The 14012-nt window shown below is 45.8% G+C and overlaps 1 protein-coding gene across 1 annotated transcript in view; it reads left to right on the top strand.

Moving 5' to 3' along the window:
- Positions 1–5914: 5914 nt before the first annotated feature.
- Positions 5915–14012, top strand: part of NR6A1 (nuclear receptor subfamily 6 group A member 1) — a 221230-nt gene continuing 213132 nt past the window's right edge. The window contains exon 1 of the mRNA XM_080820592.1: positions 5915–6234. Within this exon, the coding sequence (XP_080676718.1) occupies positions 6135–6234 (100 nt within the window). The 5' untranslated portion in view covers positions 5915–6134. The remainder of the gene's footprint in view (positions 6235–14012) is intronic.

Raw genomic sequence — 14012 nt, 5'->3', positions numbered from 1 at the left:
GCACGGAGGGCACGGACAGCCGCGTGCGGACGCTGGGAAGCGCGGTCCACACTGCGAGCTCGGTGCGCAGCCAGCCAAGCCCGCGCGGCGCGCCCCCCGCCCCGCGCCCCCTCCCGCGCCGCCAGGGGCGGAGCTAGGGTGGAGGGGGCATCCCGCCCCGCCCGGGCCTCTGCGGGGCCTCTTCGCCATTGGGCGGCTCTCCAAAGGGCATCCCTGCGAGGACACAGAAAAGGGTCTTGTTCCGAGTCCCCAGGAGCAGCGGGGCCAATAAGCGGAGCGCGGGGTCCCCCCACGGGCGGAGGTCCTGCTCTGTGAGATGGGGGACCTTGGGTCCCCTTGGGTGTGTCCCTTCACTTCTTTGTGCCTCAGCTTCCTCATCTGTAAAATGGGAGGAATAGTGCTTTCCTTTTGGAGTGGTTGTAAAGTTCTGATGAGTCGTGTTTCCAAGGCAGGCGAGCCTTTGAGCTCTCCCAACACCCAGACCCCGCCAGCTCTGCCTTTTTCACGGCTCAGCAACTCCCCCCCCCCATTTGTTTCTTTTCCTCTTCCCTCCAAAATCCCGCCCGTGGACCCCCAACTCAACTTCAGGAGCTCCTGGCGTTTAAACACCCCTTCTCCTCCCCATCCTCGGAAGGGAGAGCTCCATTTCTCCGGTTCCTAGGCTGCAAAACTTTTCAAATGGAGCCGCCTCCTGTCGTCACTCCTCAGGTTCCCTGCCCCTCCCCTCGCTCCGGGGCTCTTCGATCCCACTTGGGAGGTGGCTCGTGGAGGGCCCCCGGAGCTCCTGTAACCGCACCCAAGGCGGCATCTCTCCACCCTCCCAGAATCGACGGCTCTGGATCACGCCTCCTTCTCAAACCCTCTTCTCTCTCGGTTTCTTTAGGATTCCCCGAATTATCTCACCCTAGGCTGCTTCGCAGTCACTTCGCAGGACCGTCCACCTCTACGCACCCCCGCGGGGCCTGACGCCCTTCTCTTTCCTCTCCACACTGACTCTGTAGGTGACCCTTCCCTGAGCCAAGACAGTTCCACCGTGTGTGTCTGTTTGCCTGCCCTTGTAAACTTCAGCTGCTCAAAAAGGAACCTTTAATTATGCCTCAAATGTCCTTCCTTTTTTTTTTTTTTCATTCAACAAGTATTTATGGAGTGCCTAGCAAATGCCCTTCCTTACCGCTAATCGGTAGGGGATATACTCGTGCATATCCCCTCCCCTGCACCTTTTCTTCATAGAATTTATTAACCCATGAAACTTTCTAGCTGGTATGTGTGTTTCCTTGCATCCTTTATGCCTTCCCTTGTGGGAGAGACATAAATCAACAGTGCACAGACCTTGCGCACGAGCAGCTATTTGAGTGGTCTGGCAGCGTGGCCCCAGGACCAGCAGCCTCAGCATCACCTGGGAACTTAGAAATGCAAGTTATCAGGCCCTAACCCAGATCTCGGGAAGCAGAAACTTTGGGGATGGGGCCCGGCAATCTGTTTTAATAAGTTCTCCAGAGGATTTATAATTTGAGAACTACTGGATTATCACAAGGTCTGGTGCTCTTGGACTCTGAGCTGTGACAAGTCACGTGCAGCCGGTGTTCAGTACAGATTAGCTTCTTTCATGACTAGAGATCAGGGAATGTGTCAAAACCAGGGCTGGATTAGTATAAAACATGAATATGCTGCTTTTTGTGTTTTGTTTTGTTTTTTAAAGATTTTATTTGAGGGGCACCTGGGTGGCTCAGTGGGTTAAAGCCTCTGCCTTCGGCTCAGGTCATGATCCCAGGGTCTTGGGATGGAGCCCCGCATCCGGCTCTCCGCTCAGCAGGGAGCCTGCTTCCCTTTCTCTCTCTGCCTGCCTCTCTGCCTACCTGTGATCTCTGTCAAATAAGTAAATAAAATCTTAAAAAAAAGATTTTATTTATTTGAGACAGGGGGGTGGGGAAGAGGGAGAAGCAGACCCCCCAGTGATATGGGGGTTCGATACCAGGATTCTGGGATCCTGACCTGAGCCAAAGGCAGAAGCTTAACCGACTTAGCCACCCGGGTGCCCCTGGTGTGTGGTCTTATGTGCACAGACTGTGAATGGACACACTATAAACCAGTATGGTGGTTATTGCTCAGGAGGGAAACCAGGGAATCAGAGTAAGGAGAAAGGTTTACTTTTCGTTGAATACTTTTTTTGCATCTGGGAATTTTGTAATGCATGTCTTAGCTATTCAAATAATAGACCAAATATACTGAAAGCACAGGGGTTCTCTTTCCCAGCCTGGCTCTGGCTCTCTGGCTAGCTTTGGAAGAAAAAGTCCACTATCTCCCCAAACTCTGCCCTCTGCTGGCTGCTCCACAAGAGGGCCCCATGGTCTCTGCTTTCCTTCTTTTCACCATTCTCTCCTGCCCCTCTTTCCCTGAGCAGGCTCCAGTCACAATGGATTCTCTCAGTTCCCACCTGGCCATGGGACCTTTGCATATGCTGTTCCTTCCTCCTGAAACTGTCTCTCTGCTCAATCTCATACTCCTATTCATTCTTTCCATCTTATTTCAATGTTCCTTATCCCAGAAAGCCTCCCTGATCTTCACCCCTGACCGAAATGAACCCTGTCACACATTCCCGCAGCACCAGGAACTTCTAGGTGTGTTGTCAGTTGTAGAACTTATGTGCACTTGTGGGTTTGTATGGTTATTTGATCTGATTAGTGTCTGACAACACCACCCATGATGGGGCTCAAACCTGCTTTGTTCTTTTCTTTCTTTCTTTTTTTTTTTTTTTAAACCTGCTTTGTTCTTAACTGTCTCCCTGTTTTGTCCTATTCCTCTGTCTGCCTCTGGCCTCAGGACAACTCCCCTGAAGATGTCTCCATATCCTTACATACTTTCCTTCCCAGCTCTTCTGTTAGGACTTCTGCACATGATGGGAGTCTTTTCCATCTGTCCTTCCGAACCTGTTTCCTCATTCGTAAATTGAGGTAAAGTACTGACTTCTCAGGATTGTTAGGGGGGGTAGGGAACACTGCAGGGAAAAGATTTCATCATAGGTGCCGGCCACAAGGTAGCTGCCGACCTTATAAGACTGTACGTTTAGGACAGTGGCTGAGGTCTCAGCACATTGTCATTTCCCTCACCTTTCTCAGTCTCAACGTAGTTGACTTTTCCCAAGGGATGTTTTCAGAGAAGGGGTGAATGGGAATTAGGATCCTCTTTAACATAACAGGTCCCATTTAGTAGGCCAGGCCTTATATTACCTGCTTTGCACGCATCATGTTAATTCTTATAACAACCGCATGAAGAAGCGACTATCATTATTTTCTCTCCCTTGCCTTATAAACCAGGACTTTGAGGCTCAGAAGTAACACGCCCGAGGTCACAGTTATTAAGTAGAAAAGTCTGATCTGTTTTATTCATCCTTTTACCCACTTAGTAATTACTTGTTGAGTGTCTATTATGTTCAGGCTCTGTGCTCAGCAGCTGGGGTTATAATGATGAGGGAGTGAAGAAAGGGATTTGACTAGTCAGATCTAGAAAAGCTTTTAGGAGAAAGTGGCAACAAAGCTGGAGTCTGAATGAGGAGGATGAGTTGCTTCGAAGGGCTGAGTATTTGATGAACTTTTTGGCCCATCTTTGAGGGTTAACTTAGAATATGTCCACCACGGAAACCCCAGGCCTTCAGGTTTCCTCTGATTGGATGTCCAGGGAAGGGGAACTCACTACCTCCAGAGGACTGAGATAGAAAGGGAAGTTCTGAGGGTGCCTGGGTGGCTCAGTCGGTTAGGCATCTGCCTTTGGCTACAGTTGTGATCCCAGGGTCCCGGGATTGAGCCCCAGATCGGGCTCCCTGCTCTGTGGGGAGGCTGCTTCTCCCTCTCCTTTTGCCTGCTCCTCTCCCTGCTTGTGTTCTGTCAAAAAACCAAAAACCAGGGGCACCTGGGTGGCTCAGTGGGTTGGACCCTCTGCCTTCGGCTCGGGTTGCAGTCTCGGGTTCCTAGGATCGGCCTGCAACAGGCTCTCTGCTCAGCAGGGAGCCTGCTCCCCCCCCACCCCGGCCTGCCTCTCTGCCTACTTGTGATCTCTGTCAAAAATAAATAAATAAAATCTTTCAAAAAAAAACACCAAAAAACCAAAACCCAAAAAACAACTTAAAAAAAAAAGAGAGAGAGAAAAAGAAAGGGAAGTTCTGGAAGGCCTAGGAAAGCCAAATGTCCCGACCTATTTTAGAACCCAGGGCTGAGAGTATGACCCAGAGGATCCATGTCGTCTGCCCCCTTCCCCCTCACACCACACTAAAGGCTTTTTCCCCCCTCAGGGCTGAGGAATGGTAGTAGGGAAACAATTAGCTCAACAGAGCTGTAAGGGAACACAGAGGGGATCTAGATGTCTCCTTGTGGGAAGTATTTAAAAACATGTCCCTGAGGATATATTTGAACAGGATCTTGAAAGATGAATAGGAGTTTGGGAGTGGGTTGGATGAAGCCAGCCAGAGCTCCAGCTTGAAGGTGCCAAGGTTCAGGCTCTGATGTCTGATGCACTAGGTTTGGAATCCCCGTTACTGCCGGGTCACTTCATCAGTGTATCAGAGAGACAACATTGGAGCTACCTCATAGAGCAGGTGCAAGGTTTAGACAACATAGCGTTCATGTAAATCTCTCAGAAAAGTGATCAGCACTTTTCTGATTAAAGATACAATACAGGTTGACCAATGAAGGTAACACCTTCAAAGTGCAAGGAAGCGTTGCAAAACGTCCTGTGTAGCAGGGGAGGAAAGGGGTGTGATGAGAAATGTGGGCAGGGCTCAGACCAGGCAGGGGTGTGAATGCCAGGATAAGCAGGGATGAGAGATGAGCCATTGGATTGGTAGGATGGGATTCAGGGGTGGTGAGGAAGGGGCAGCCATGAGGAAGCTGTGGCATGGCCCGGCAGGGGAGAGGCGGGCAAAGCAAGAGTTCTTGTTCTTTGTCTTCAAGCAGGTCAGGTAGGGCTTAGTTAGACCTGGGGTGGCAGCAAGAGTAAGTCCTTCCCTGGGAGGGTCGCCCAAGGCAGATGCCCCGGCAGGCCCAGAGGCTGGTGGCCGTGCGCCACCTGGTGGCTGCAGAAGTTAGGCTCGGTTGGGAGCAGGGGAGACCGCAAAAGCCGGCATTTTGCTCTGGGAAACTGAGGCGGCGGGGCGAGGGGGGGGGATAGGGTGGGGTTTGCGATCTTTCGATTGGACTTCGTCCCTATTCTGACCCCATTTTACAGATAAGATAACCAAGGAGAAGGAAAGGCGAACAAGGCTGGGTAAAGAGTTTCTCATGCGGGGGCCTTCAAGACACCAGGAGTCAAGAGCCTGAGAGTTTCTTTAATGGCATCAATGGCCTGGAGCTTTATTTTCCATTCGGTTGGGCAGGTGGAAAATGAAAGAGGAGGAAGAGAAACCGTTGTCTTTCCCGCCCACCCGGAGGTAAAAGGCTTTTAAGAGTACCCCGGAAAGCAGAGTTTTATAGATTCCATTTGCATACGAACGTAGTCACCTGGAGTTAAACTCCGGCCCTTTAATCTCTGGTCCAATTTGTCCTGAAGCCGCGGAGGAAGTCCCTCGTGAATACCTCAAAGCTCCGCCCCCTCTAAGCCACGCCCACAGGGCTGGGCTTCATTGCACGTGCTCACCCAGCTCCTTCCCGATCCGCCCCTAGGAAAGACTCATTGTCTATGAGGGGGGATTCGGGGAGTCGCAGAGTACTTTGATCTTGGAAAAATCAAATAAAGAGAAGGCTCTGAAGTAATCTTTGTTAAACTTTTATCAGAAGTTCTTATCTCGACTGGTGACACTGACAGGCCTTGGCCATCACTTCTCAGGGCTGCTTATCCTTCTTCCCACCCCTTCAATTAGTGGGGTCCCGCGTGGCCGGTTTCGGCCGGCGGACTTCAATTCCCAGAGTGCCCCTCGGGCCCGTGCGTGGCAGCGGCGCGTGACGTCGGGGGAGGGAGCTGGCCAGTGCTGAGGGGGCGCGGCGCGGAGGGGCGCGGAGCCGGGCGGCTCGGGGCCCAGAGAGCGCCGCGGCCGGGATTCCGCCGGCCCCTGACAGCCCCCTCCCCCCGGCGGACGACGACGACGAGGACGAGGGCGCCGGTCATGGCGGAGCAGCGAACCGAGCGCGGGCCCTGAGCACCACCGCATGGAGCGGGACGAACGGCCGCCTAGCGGAGGGGGAGGCGGCGGGGGCTCGGCGGGGTTCCTAGAGCCGCCCGCCGCGCTCCCTCCGCCGCCGCGCAACGGTGGGTGAGGGGCGTGTGGAACCCGGGCCCAGGAAGAACCGATCGCTTGTCCCTTGCCCCCGGGGTTCTTTTCCTCTCAGCCGACTCTCTGGAAAGCCGCAGCGGCTCTGGGTCCCCTCAGCGTGGACCTTCACCCCGGTCCCCTTAGCGCGGACCCTCCCTCACCTCCCCCGTGCTCCTAAGTGTGGACCCTCCCCCTCATTCCCGGTTCCCCTCAGTGCGGACCCTCCCCCTGCCCGGTTCCTTCAACCCGGACCTTCGTTTCCCCCTCCCCCCTGTCCCTTCAGCACAGGCCTCCCCTCCCCCCGTCCCCTGTGCGCGAATCCTCCCTCCCCCCAGGTCCCCTCAGCGCTGAGCCCTCCCCACCCCCTGGGTCCCTTCAGCGCGGACTCTCGGCGGCCCCCCCACCTCGCGTCCCGTCAGTGGGGGGTTTCCCTCCCCCTCGGGTCCTCTGTGCTCAGAGCTTCCCCTTTCTCCCCTCGGAGGGTCCCTTCAGCGCCCTCCTCTCCCCTCCCCCCGTGCCCTCGGCTCCCTCCCACGCGGGTGCCCCCTCCCTCCGCGAACGCCACACCCTCGTCCGAGTCGTTCTCTGCCCTCACCTTTCTGGAGCCGCTTTCCTACTCTGTAGTCCCGCGCTTCCCCTGCCACCCCCATATGCACCGCGAGCCTCCACCTCTGCCCCGACCCCCAGTTCGTTAGCTCCCGGCTCAGCGCTTCCTTTTCGGATCTTTCGGTGCCTGCTCCACACCCCATTCCTCTGCTCCTGCCTCCGCCGGTACTCAGCCCCCTTCTCTGCAGGCTCAGCTCCCTGGCCCGACCGGGGGCTCAGGACACCTGTCTTTTCTCTCCCTCCAAGCGGCCCGTCCGGGTCCGCGCCTTCCCGTGCTCAGCTCTCCCCTTCCCTTTCGCGGTCCCGGACCCGGGCGCTGAGAATTCCTCACCTGGCCCGGCCCTTCCTCTGGCTCTCCCCCTGCCCCCACGTCCGGGCCAAGTCCTCGGGTTCCTCCGGGACGACTTGCCTCCCGGCCCCCCCCCCCCCCCGCCCCCAACTCCCTTCCTCTGCGGGGTGTTTTATTTGTATCTGTTTGATATTTTCCCCCCTCGGTGTTTGCCGCGGAATGTTTTTATTGGTAACGTGTAAGGAGCTTTTGTGAGGTCGTAAAAGGTGAACTTTTGAACTTGGAAAGCGCCCTGGAGCAATTAGCGCAGGCGATAGCCCCGGGAGGCCTGCATTACAAAGGGTGCTCGTACCGGCGGGCAAACGCTCCGGCTGCAAACCCGATTTATTTATTTATTTGCCCTGCCTTCCACCTTTCACATCTCCTCATTTCCGAATAAAGGGCAGGCTCTCGGAGATCAGCGCCTCCTCCCCTCTCTGCGCCATAAACTCGCAATTCTCTGAAAGATCTAGGACCGAACAGTGTCTAACAAGTAACAGATTTCAAATTGAATGCAAACACCCGGGACAGTTAGGAGGCACTAAAAATTAATTGCTTCAGCAAGAAGTTTCTCAATCAGGACAGTGACCGGGCAGGTGTGAGGAAAGTAACCTGAAAATAGGTCATTTAGGCGCTCAGTTGTGGAATGAATGAGGAGCTACGGAAGGAGAGAGATTTGGGGGTTAATCTGCGCCTTCGTGTACTTATAAACTCATCAGACATTTACTGCCAATTCAGTAGATCTGGTATTTTTACCAGTTAAGGGAAAAGTCGGTTTAGCAGAGAGCCTGGTTAATTTCACTTGATGTTGCTGACCATATAGTGGTATGTTTTAAAAGCTCTTGTCCTTTTTTAAGATGTATGTGATGTGTGGTATCTAGGTGGCTGGCAGTCCCCTGGGATGTCTTTGGAGAATAATTTCTGAATGTGAACATGTTTGAGATCAATAAAATTCCGTGTCACAAAGGAGGAGGCTAGAATCCATCGAGGGTAGAAGACAGTATCATAGGAACAAAGGATTTCTTTAAGGCTTTTGACTTTTTAAGCTTTTTAAGCAGAGATTTCTTTTGATATTGATGTATGAACGTTGTAAATCCTGATCTAAAATTTACGATGCTGATTTTTTTTACCCAATTTACATCTATCTTATAGCCCATATTAAGGGCATATATTTTCATAATGTCTTTCTACATGTGTGTACTTCCTGTACCCACCTGTGCATAACATGTAGATGATCGATTTTAGTGGAGACATTACTTTCAGTTCTACTTGAGAATGTCGTAAGGGAAGCCTAGGAACTGCATTTGCTATTAATTATTCATTAGTACATTTTAAAGAACTCAATGGTAATTTTAACTCATAATCAAATTTCCCATTCATAGTCTCATTTCCTCTATTGGTCAGAACCATTTAAAAAAATGTTATTGAACATTCCATTTAGACCAGGCTGGCTTTAATATTTTACATCAGCCCATTTTAGTGCTACAAATATTTCCTTTTCGTTGAAAACACAATGGGACTTTGGGCAGTTTGATAGGGCTTAAAAGAAAATACACGAAACATTAGACTGTTATGGGATGTTTTATTTTTCAGTGTAATAATGAGCATTTTGTAGTGTTTTACAATTTATGTTCATTATCTCTTGTAATTTGACATGCTAACAATAGAATTAGCAGAATAGAAAAAAAAATAAAGTTTACCTTTGAAATGTTGGGGATTTTTTCCCCCGCTTTTATACTTACTAATATTTTTCTCCAAAAGTAAATGAAACTACTTAAGTTCTAAGCAGAGTAAATGAATTCTCCTGGCTTTTTATCCTAATGACTGATTTCCATTTTGTATGAAATATTTGCAGTGGATAGCTATCTAGATAGGAGGTCTTTCAGTTTGTGTCATGAAGAAATAAACTGGAGGTGGAATTTTAGAAATGTTTTCCTGCCGGAAATGCCATTAATGCTGAATTTACAGTCTTTTAGATGTTTTTTATTATTCTATCAGAACAGAGTTGCTAGCCTTTTGATGCACCATCACCCTTTCAGGAATTCCATGTACTGGTTGCGCTAGGTATTTTCAGTTGTTGCTCTAGGTTTTCATAACAAACACGAACTCATTTAGTCATAATAGAAGACTGCTCTCTTTTTGGGGTTTCAAAGGAGGATGATTTGAGGAAATATATGCTGACTATTACGTTTGTTTTATTTTAACAGAATGAAGTAGTCTTTTCGATATTTTAAGTAAAAAGAAGGTTATAATTCATTACCAGTAATTAAAAGCATGTTTTGTGTAACTATACTTTGGAGGAAATGAGAAATTCGCTAATAATTTGACGCCTTTTTCCTTCTATGAGCGTGTCATGCAAATCTGAAAATATCTGAAAAATATCAGATATTTTCCATGACAGTTTAACATTTCAGTTCTGTGACTTTAAAAGTTAATTCTGAGTCACCTCAGAGTTTTCTACTTTCATTGAAAAAAAAAAAAGCATACTGTGGTGGTGCTGTTTTATACAAAGGGCACACAGGAATTTTTTTAGTAAATTCTTTGACCTCCAAAGAACACTGAAAGGCTACAAAGAATAAACAGGTTCACTGCTGATTTTTGAGCAGCTGAGGTGTGAGATGACCACATTTCTGATCTCATGTTTACCATGAAAATCTTTGTTAGTGTTTCTGTTTCTTGTAATGAAAATATGATCATGAAATGCTTCATAATCTATGTTATTCTGAATTACATAGGAAAAAGGTGTGTGGTGTGTGTGCATTGGTATGTGAAAGGAAGTTAGATGGGGAGGAGGAGGGAGAGCTAATGGGGAAAAAAAAAACTGGTAGATTTACTAAACTATGGCCAAATCGTGCATTTCCGTATTTTATTCATAACTTCTTGGTTTTTCTTTTTTTCCCCCCTTTTCCTGTGGGGCAAAGGTAAAAAACAAGCACTAGATTAAAATATCTAATTTTAGGTTAGCGGAGAGTAGGGTTTAGAATTGCCAACTGCTAGTATGATATTGATAAAGAAGTTTTTTATGCCACTTGTAGTGCTTGTTGTGCAAGTTGCCTTAAATTGCTAATGAATGTTTGTATGTTTGGGGGCCTGGGGCTGTGTTAGTGTGTTTCATCTTGTAATTAAGACACTATCACTTAAACTTTTTATAACTAGATAGATATTTATTGGTTTGTGTTGAATAAGTTGGTCCATTGGTGAATTGTATTCAGATCACAACCTCTGGCTTCAGAATTTCAAAAGCCAGGAGACTTAGTTTTCAATAAGCTCACTTAGATCTCTTTGGGGCTTTGTCAAATTTTTAGTTCTTATATTTACCTTTGTGTTCTAGCCAAGTTAAAGGACACTTTCTGTTTAAGTATTTGTTTCCATTATAGGTTGAAGGCTAAATTCAAGAAGATGCCTTTTAAGAGTAAATTCTACATTCTTGGTCATACCTATTCTTTTAAAGTAGGACAATAAAAATGTCTTATTTTGTGTGAACCAGTCACCTTATATGTGAAAATGGGTCACAGTCAAAATTATAAAGTTCTGAATCAAAAGATAAAATTTGCATTCCTGCAAAAAAACAAGTTGTCCTTGAAACAATTTTAACAGAAGGTAACTACTGAATCCCATGCAAGTACTTAATTCTTTGCAGTGCTTTGAAAGTATTTCCAAAACCAAGACATTGTAAAAGAGTGTTTTTTGTTTCAAACTTTTGTATTCTTTTTTTGATTCAAACTGGCATTTTTAAGGTCAGCTTTTTCCCTGGCTCAGGTAATTTCTTAAGGGTTTACGGATGCTTTTGGTTGATAACTAAAGAGTTCAGAAATACCAGAATTATTGAAAGTCGGCAAGAAGCCCTGAGCAGGTAATTGATTTTCGGTGCTGAGTCCTGTTAGAGCCAAAGTTTCAGATTCCTCTGAGCTTAGCCTAAAAAGAAAAAAACCAAAAACCTCCCCCCAAAACAAAAAAAAAACCCTCTGGGTGTAACTTTGGTATATACAGTACTACTAGAATCAAGCCCAGTATTTATTGCTTGTTTTCCAACATGGCTTGTCTTTGCGAAGAAGATAAGGCTGTCAGACTACAGATAATGGAAAATTAGGAGGAGACCATTGTGAGATGTCTTACCTGCTTTTCAGTGTGGTTTAGAACTAACTGTAAAAGAGAGACTTTGTTTGAAAGAATAAGATATTTCCGACTTTATTTCGTCCTTCCCTTATTACCTGCTATTAAATAGCAGTCTGTGTAGAACACCTTCTCAAGAAAACAGTTTTTTGCTAGTTATGATTATTTAAATAAGACTTCACCATGTAACCCGGTAATTCTAATTAACAGTGATTTAGTTGGGAAGCTAACCAGGATTTCCTCAGCTGGCTGCTGGGGAGCTGAATTGCTTTTTTCCCCACCCCCAGCTGCACCAAATCTTTTGATCCCCAAGCTACAGTGGTTGTCATTTGAGAATGCAAACTGAGAGAAAATATGTTCTGACGTTAGCCTACTTTGAGGCTTCACTTGGATTTTTGAATTTTTGTTTTTGAAAAAAATTATGGGGATAATTGGACCTTCAAAATTTGTCTTTGATGGAGCAAATTCTCATGTCTCAGTAGAAAATCCCTTAAAAATACATTTCTTTAAGAATTTTGGGGTTGTTTTAATACTGACAGTCACTATTTCAAAAGAAATTCTTCTAATTATAAATTCACAGGAGACATTTAACTGTTTGAGTTTCTTTAGGAATGAATGGGTATTGGAGAAAATGAGCCTTTATACAGGGGAAAAATTTTCATTCAAGGTAGTTTGTGGTTTCTTTATCACTATTATATAATAAGTTCAAATAGAGAATCAAAAATTCTTATGTCATACACTAAATAAACTCTACGGTTTGTTATATTAAGAGTTAACTTAAAATATATTCAAATAATGAGGTCTTTGGATCCTAATTGCAAACTGTACACCCTTCAGTTGTTTATATCAGAGAAGCTATTCAAGCATAAACCACAGATGGCAGTAGTAGCATATTTTTCTATTTTCTGGAGGGATTCTTGCTTTTAAGTTGGTGTCAATTCTGTGCGCACTGTTGATAAGTCAGCTGGCAAGTGTAATGTTTCCAAAACCCAATTCCCTAGGCAGCAACATGTAATGTATTCCGGAAACAAATCCGAGCATTTGATTTCAAGATACACTCTGTGGGTGGTTGGAACCAGAATAGTGACTTTGTTGAAGGGGGAAATTATAAGAACAAGTTGTTAATAATAATGATAGAGGGCATTGTTTGAGTAATAAACACATTGGAACTGAGGCTGTGGTATTAGCAAAAGATATATTAACCAGAGATATTTGCTTGAACAACTATTTGCATTGGAAACAATTCATAATTCATTTAAAAAGTACTCCAGAATCATAATTTTGAGAGAAGTGCACAACTAAATTCCTTATGTGGGAGAAGTAACTAGCCTTCTCAGCTTTTATTTGCAACTTAATACATTTCATAGTATCATGGAATTCTAGATCTGTCTATAAAAGCATTTCGGAGGTCTATGAGTGGGTTCTGCTTGCTCTTCTAGTCAGTCACTATAGCGTCAAGATTCCTGTGTTGTTAATTTTCTCCTTTAAAACACCGCTTGAAAAAGGACGTGATTGATTAACCAAATTTTTTAAAACTACTCTGATATTTCCTTTGAATCCAAAGGAAACGGAGGTATAATCATATAGTTTAAGACTCGGGAAGCATTTCAGTAACAAATCTGTGCCAAAATGAAGGACAAGCTGATTTCAGTGAAGGGAAATAATTAGTTTTCATTAAAATAATTAATTTTATGTAACTCATGCATTCATTTCAGTCTTGAAGCTGGTCGTTTTGGAAGCATTAAAAATTAAGTCTCGTTACCCATTTTTGTTAACTGCTTATGGATCAAATGCAATGTTCTTTGTATCACAGTTAACTCTAATTTAATTCAATTTCGTTTTTCTCAGAAAAAAAAGACACAACACTTTTATGAAGTCTTACACATTTTTTATCCTGCTTCCTCATCTCCTGCCTTTTAAAAAAATTTATAAGAGTAATGACAGTACTCAGTTGGATTGTATTATTTTCTATCATTCATCATTTGTTGATCGTTGGTTACTGGATTGTTTTAGACGTAATTTCTTCCCATTCATTGAGTCCTTAATTCCGTTATCTATCTATATTATCTAAACCAGTGGTTCTCAAAGAGTCCCTGAGACTCTTTGAGGAGGTTCTTGAGGTCAGAGATACTTTTATTGTAATAATGGCATTATTTGCCTTTTTCACCTGGTTGACATTTGTACTGATGTTGCAAAAACAACGGTGGTTGAAAACTGTTTGCAACTTAGAAGAAATCAAGGCACCAAACTGTACTAGTAGTCATTGTATTTGTCACCTCCAATTACTTGTGTTTTTTTATTTTTTAAAGATTTTAAAGACAGAGGGAGTGAGAGAGCACAAGCAGGGGGAGTGACGGAGAGAGAGGGAGACGCAGGCTCCCCACTGAGAAGGGAGCCTGATGAGGGGCTCCATCCCAGGATCAGGACCCAAACCGAAGGCAGAAGATTAACCATCTGATAAACGCAGGTGCCCCATGCACTTGTATTTTTTTTAAAAAGGCATTTCATCTAAGTCTGACTTTGATGAAGGGGTAAAAATGATTAATGTTATTAAATCTTGACCCTTCAGTACACACGTTTTTGATATTCCATTTGAGGAAAAGGCAAGTAGGCAAGTACACACAAACAATTTCTGCTGCATACCAAAACAGAGTACTTGTTTTAAGGAAAAGTGCTCGGGCAGTTATGTTGTAAGCTGAACCAGTAGCTGCTTTTTTTTTTGTGGAA

Source organism: Martes martes (assembly GCF_963455335.1).
Source record: "Martes martes genome assembly, chromosome: 12".
NCBI lineage: Eukaryota > Metazoa > Chordata > Mammalia > Carnivora > Mustelidae > Martes > Martes martes.
This window is presented reverse-complemented; position numbering and strand designations above follow the sequence as displayed.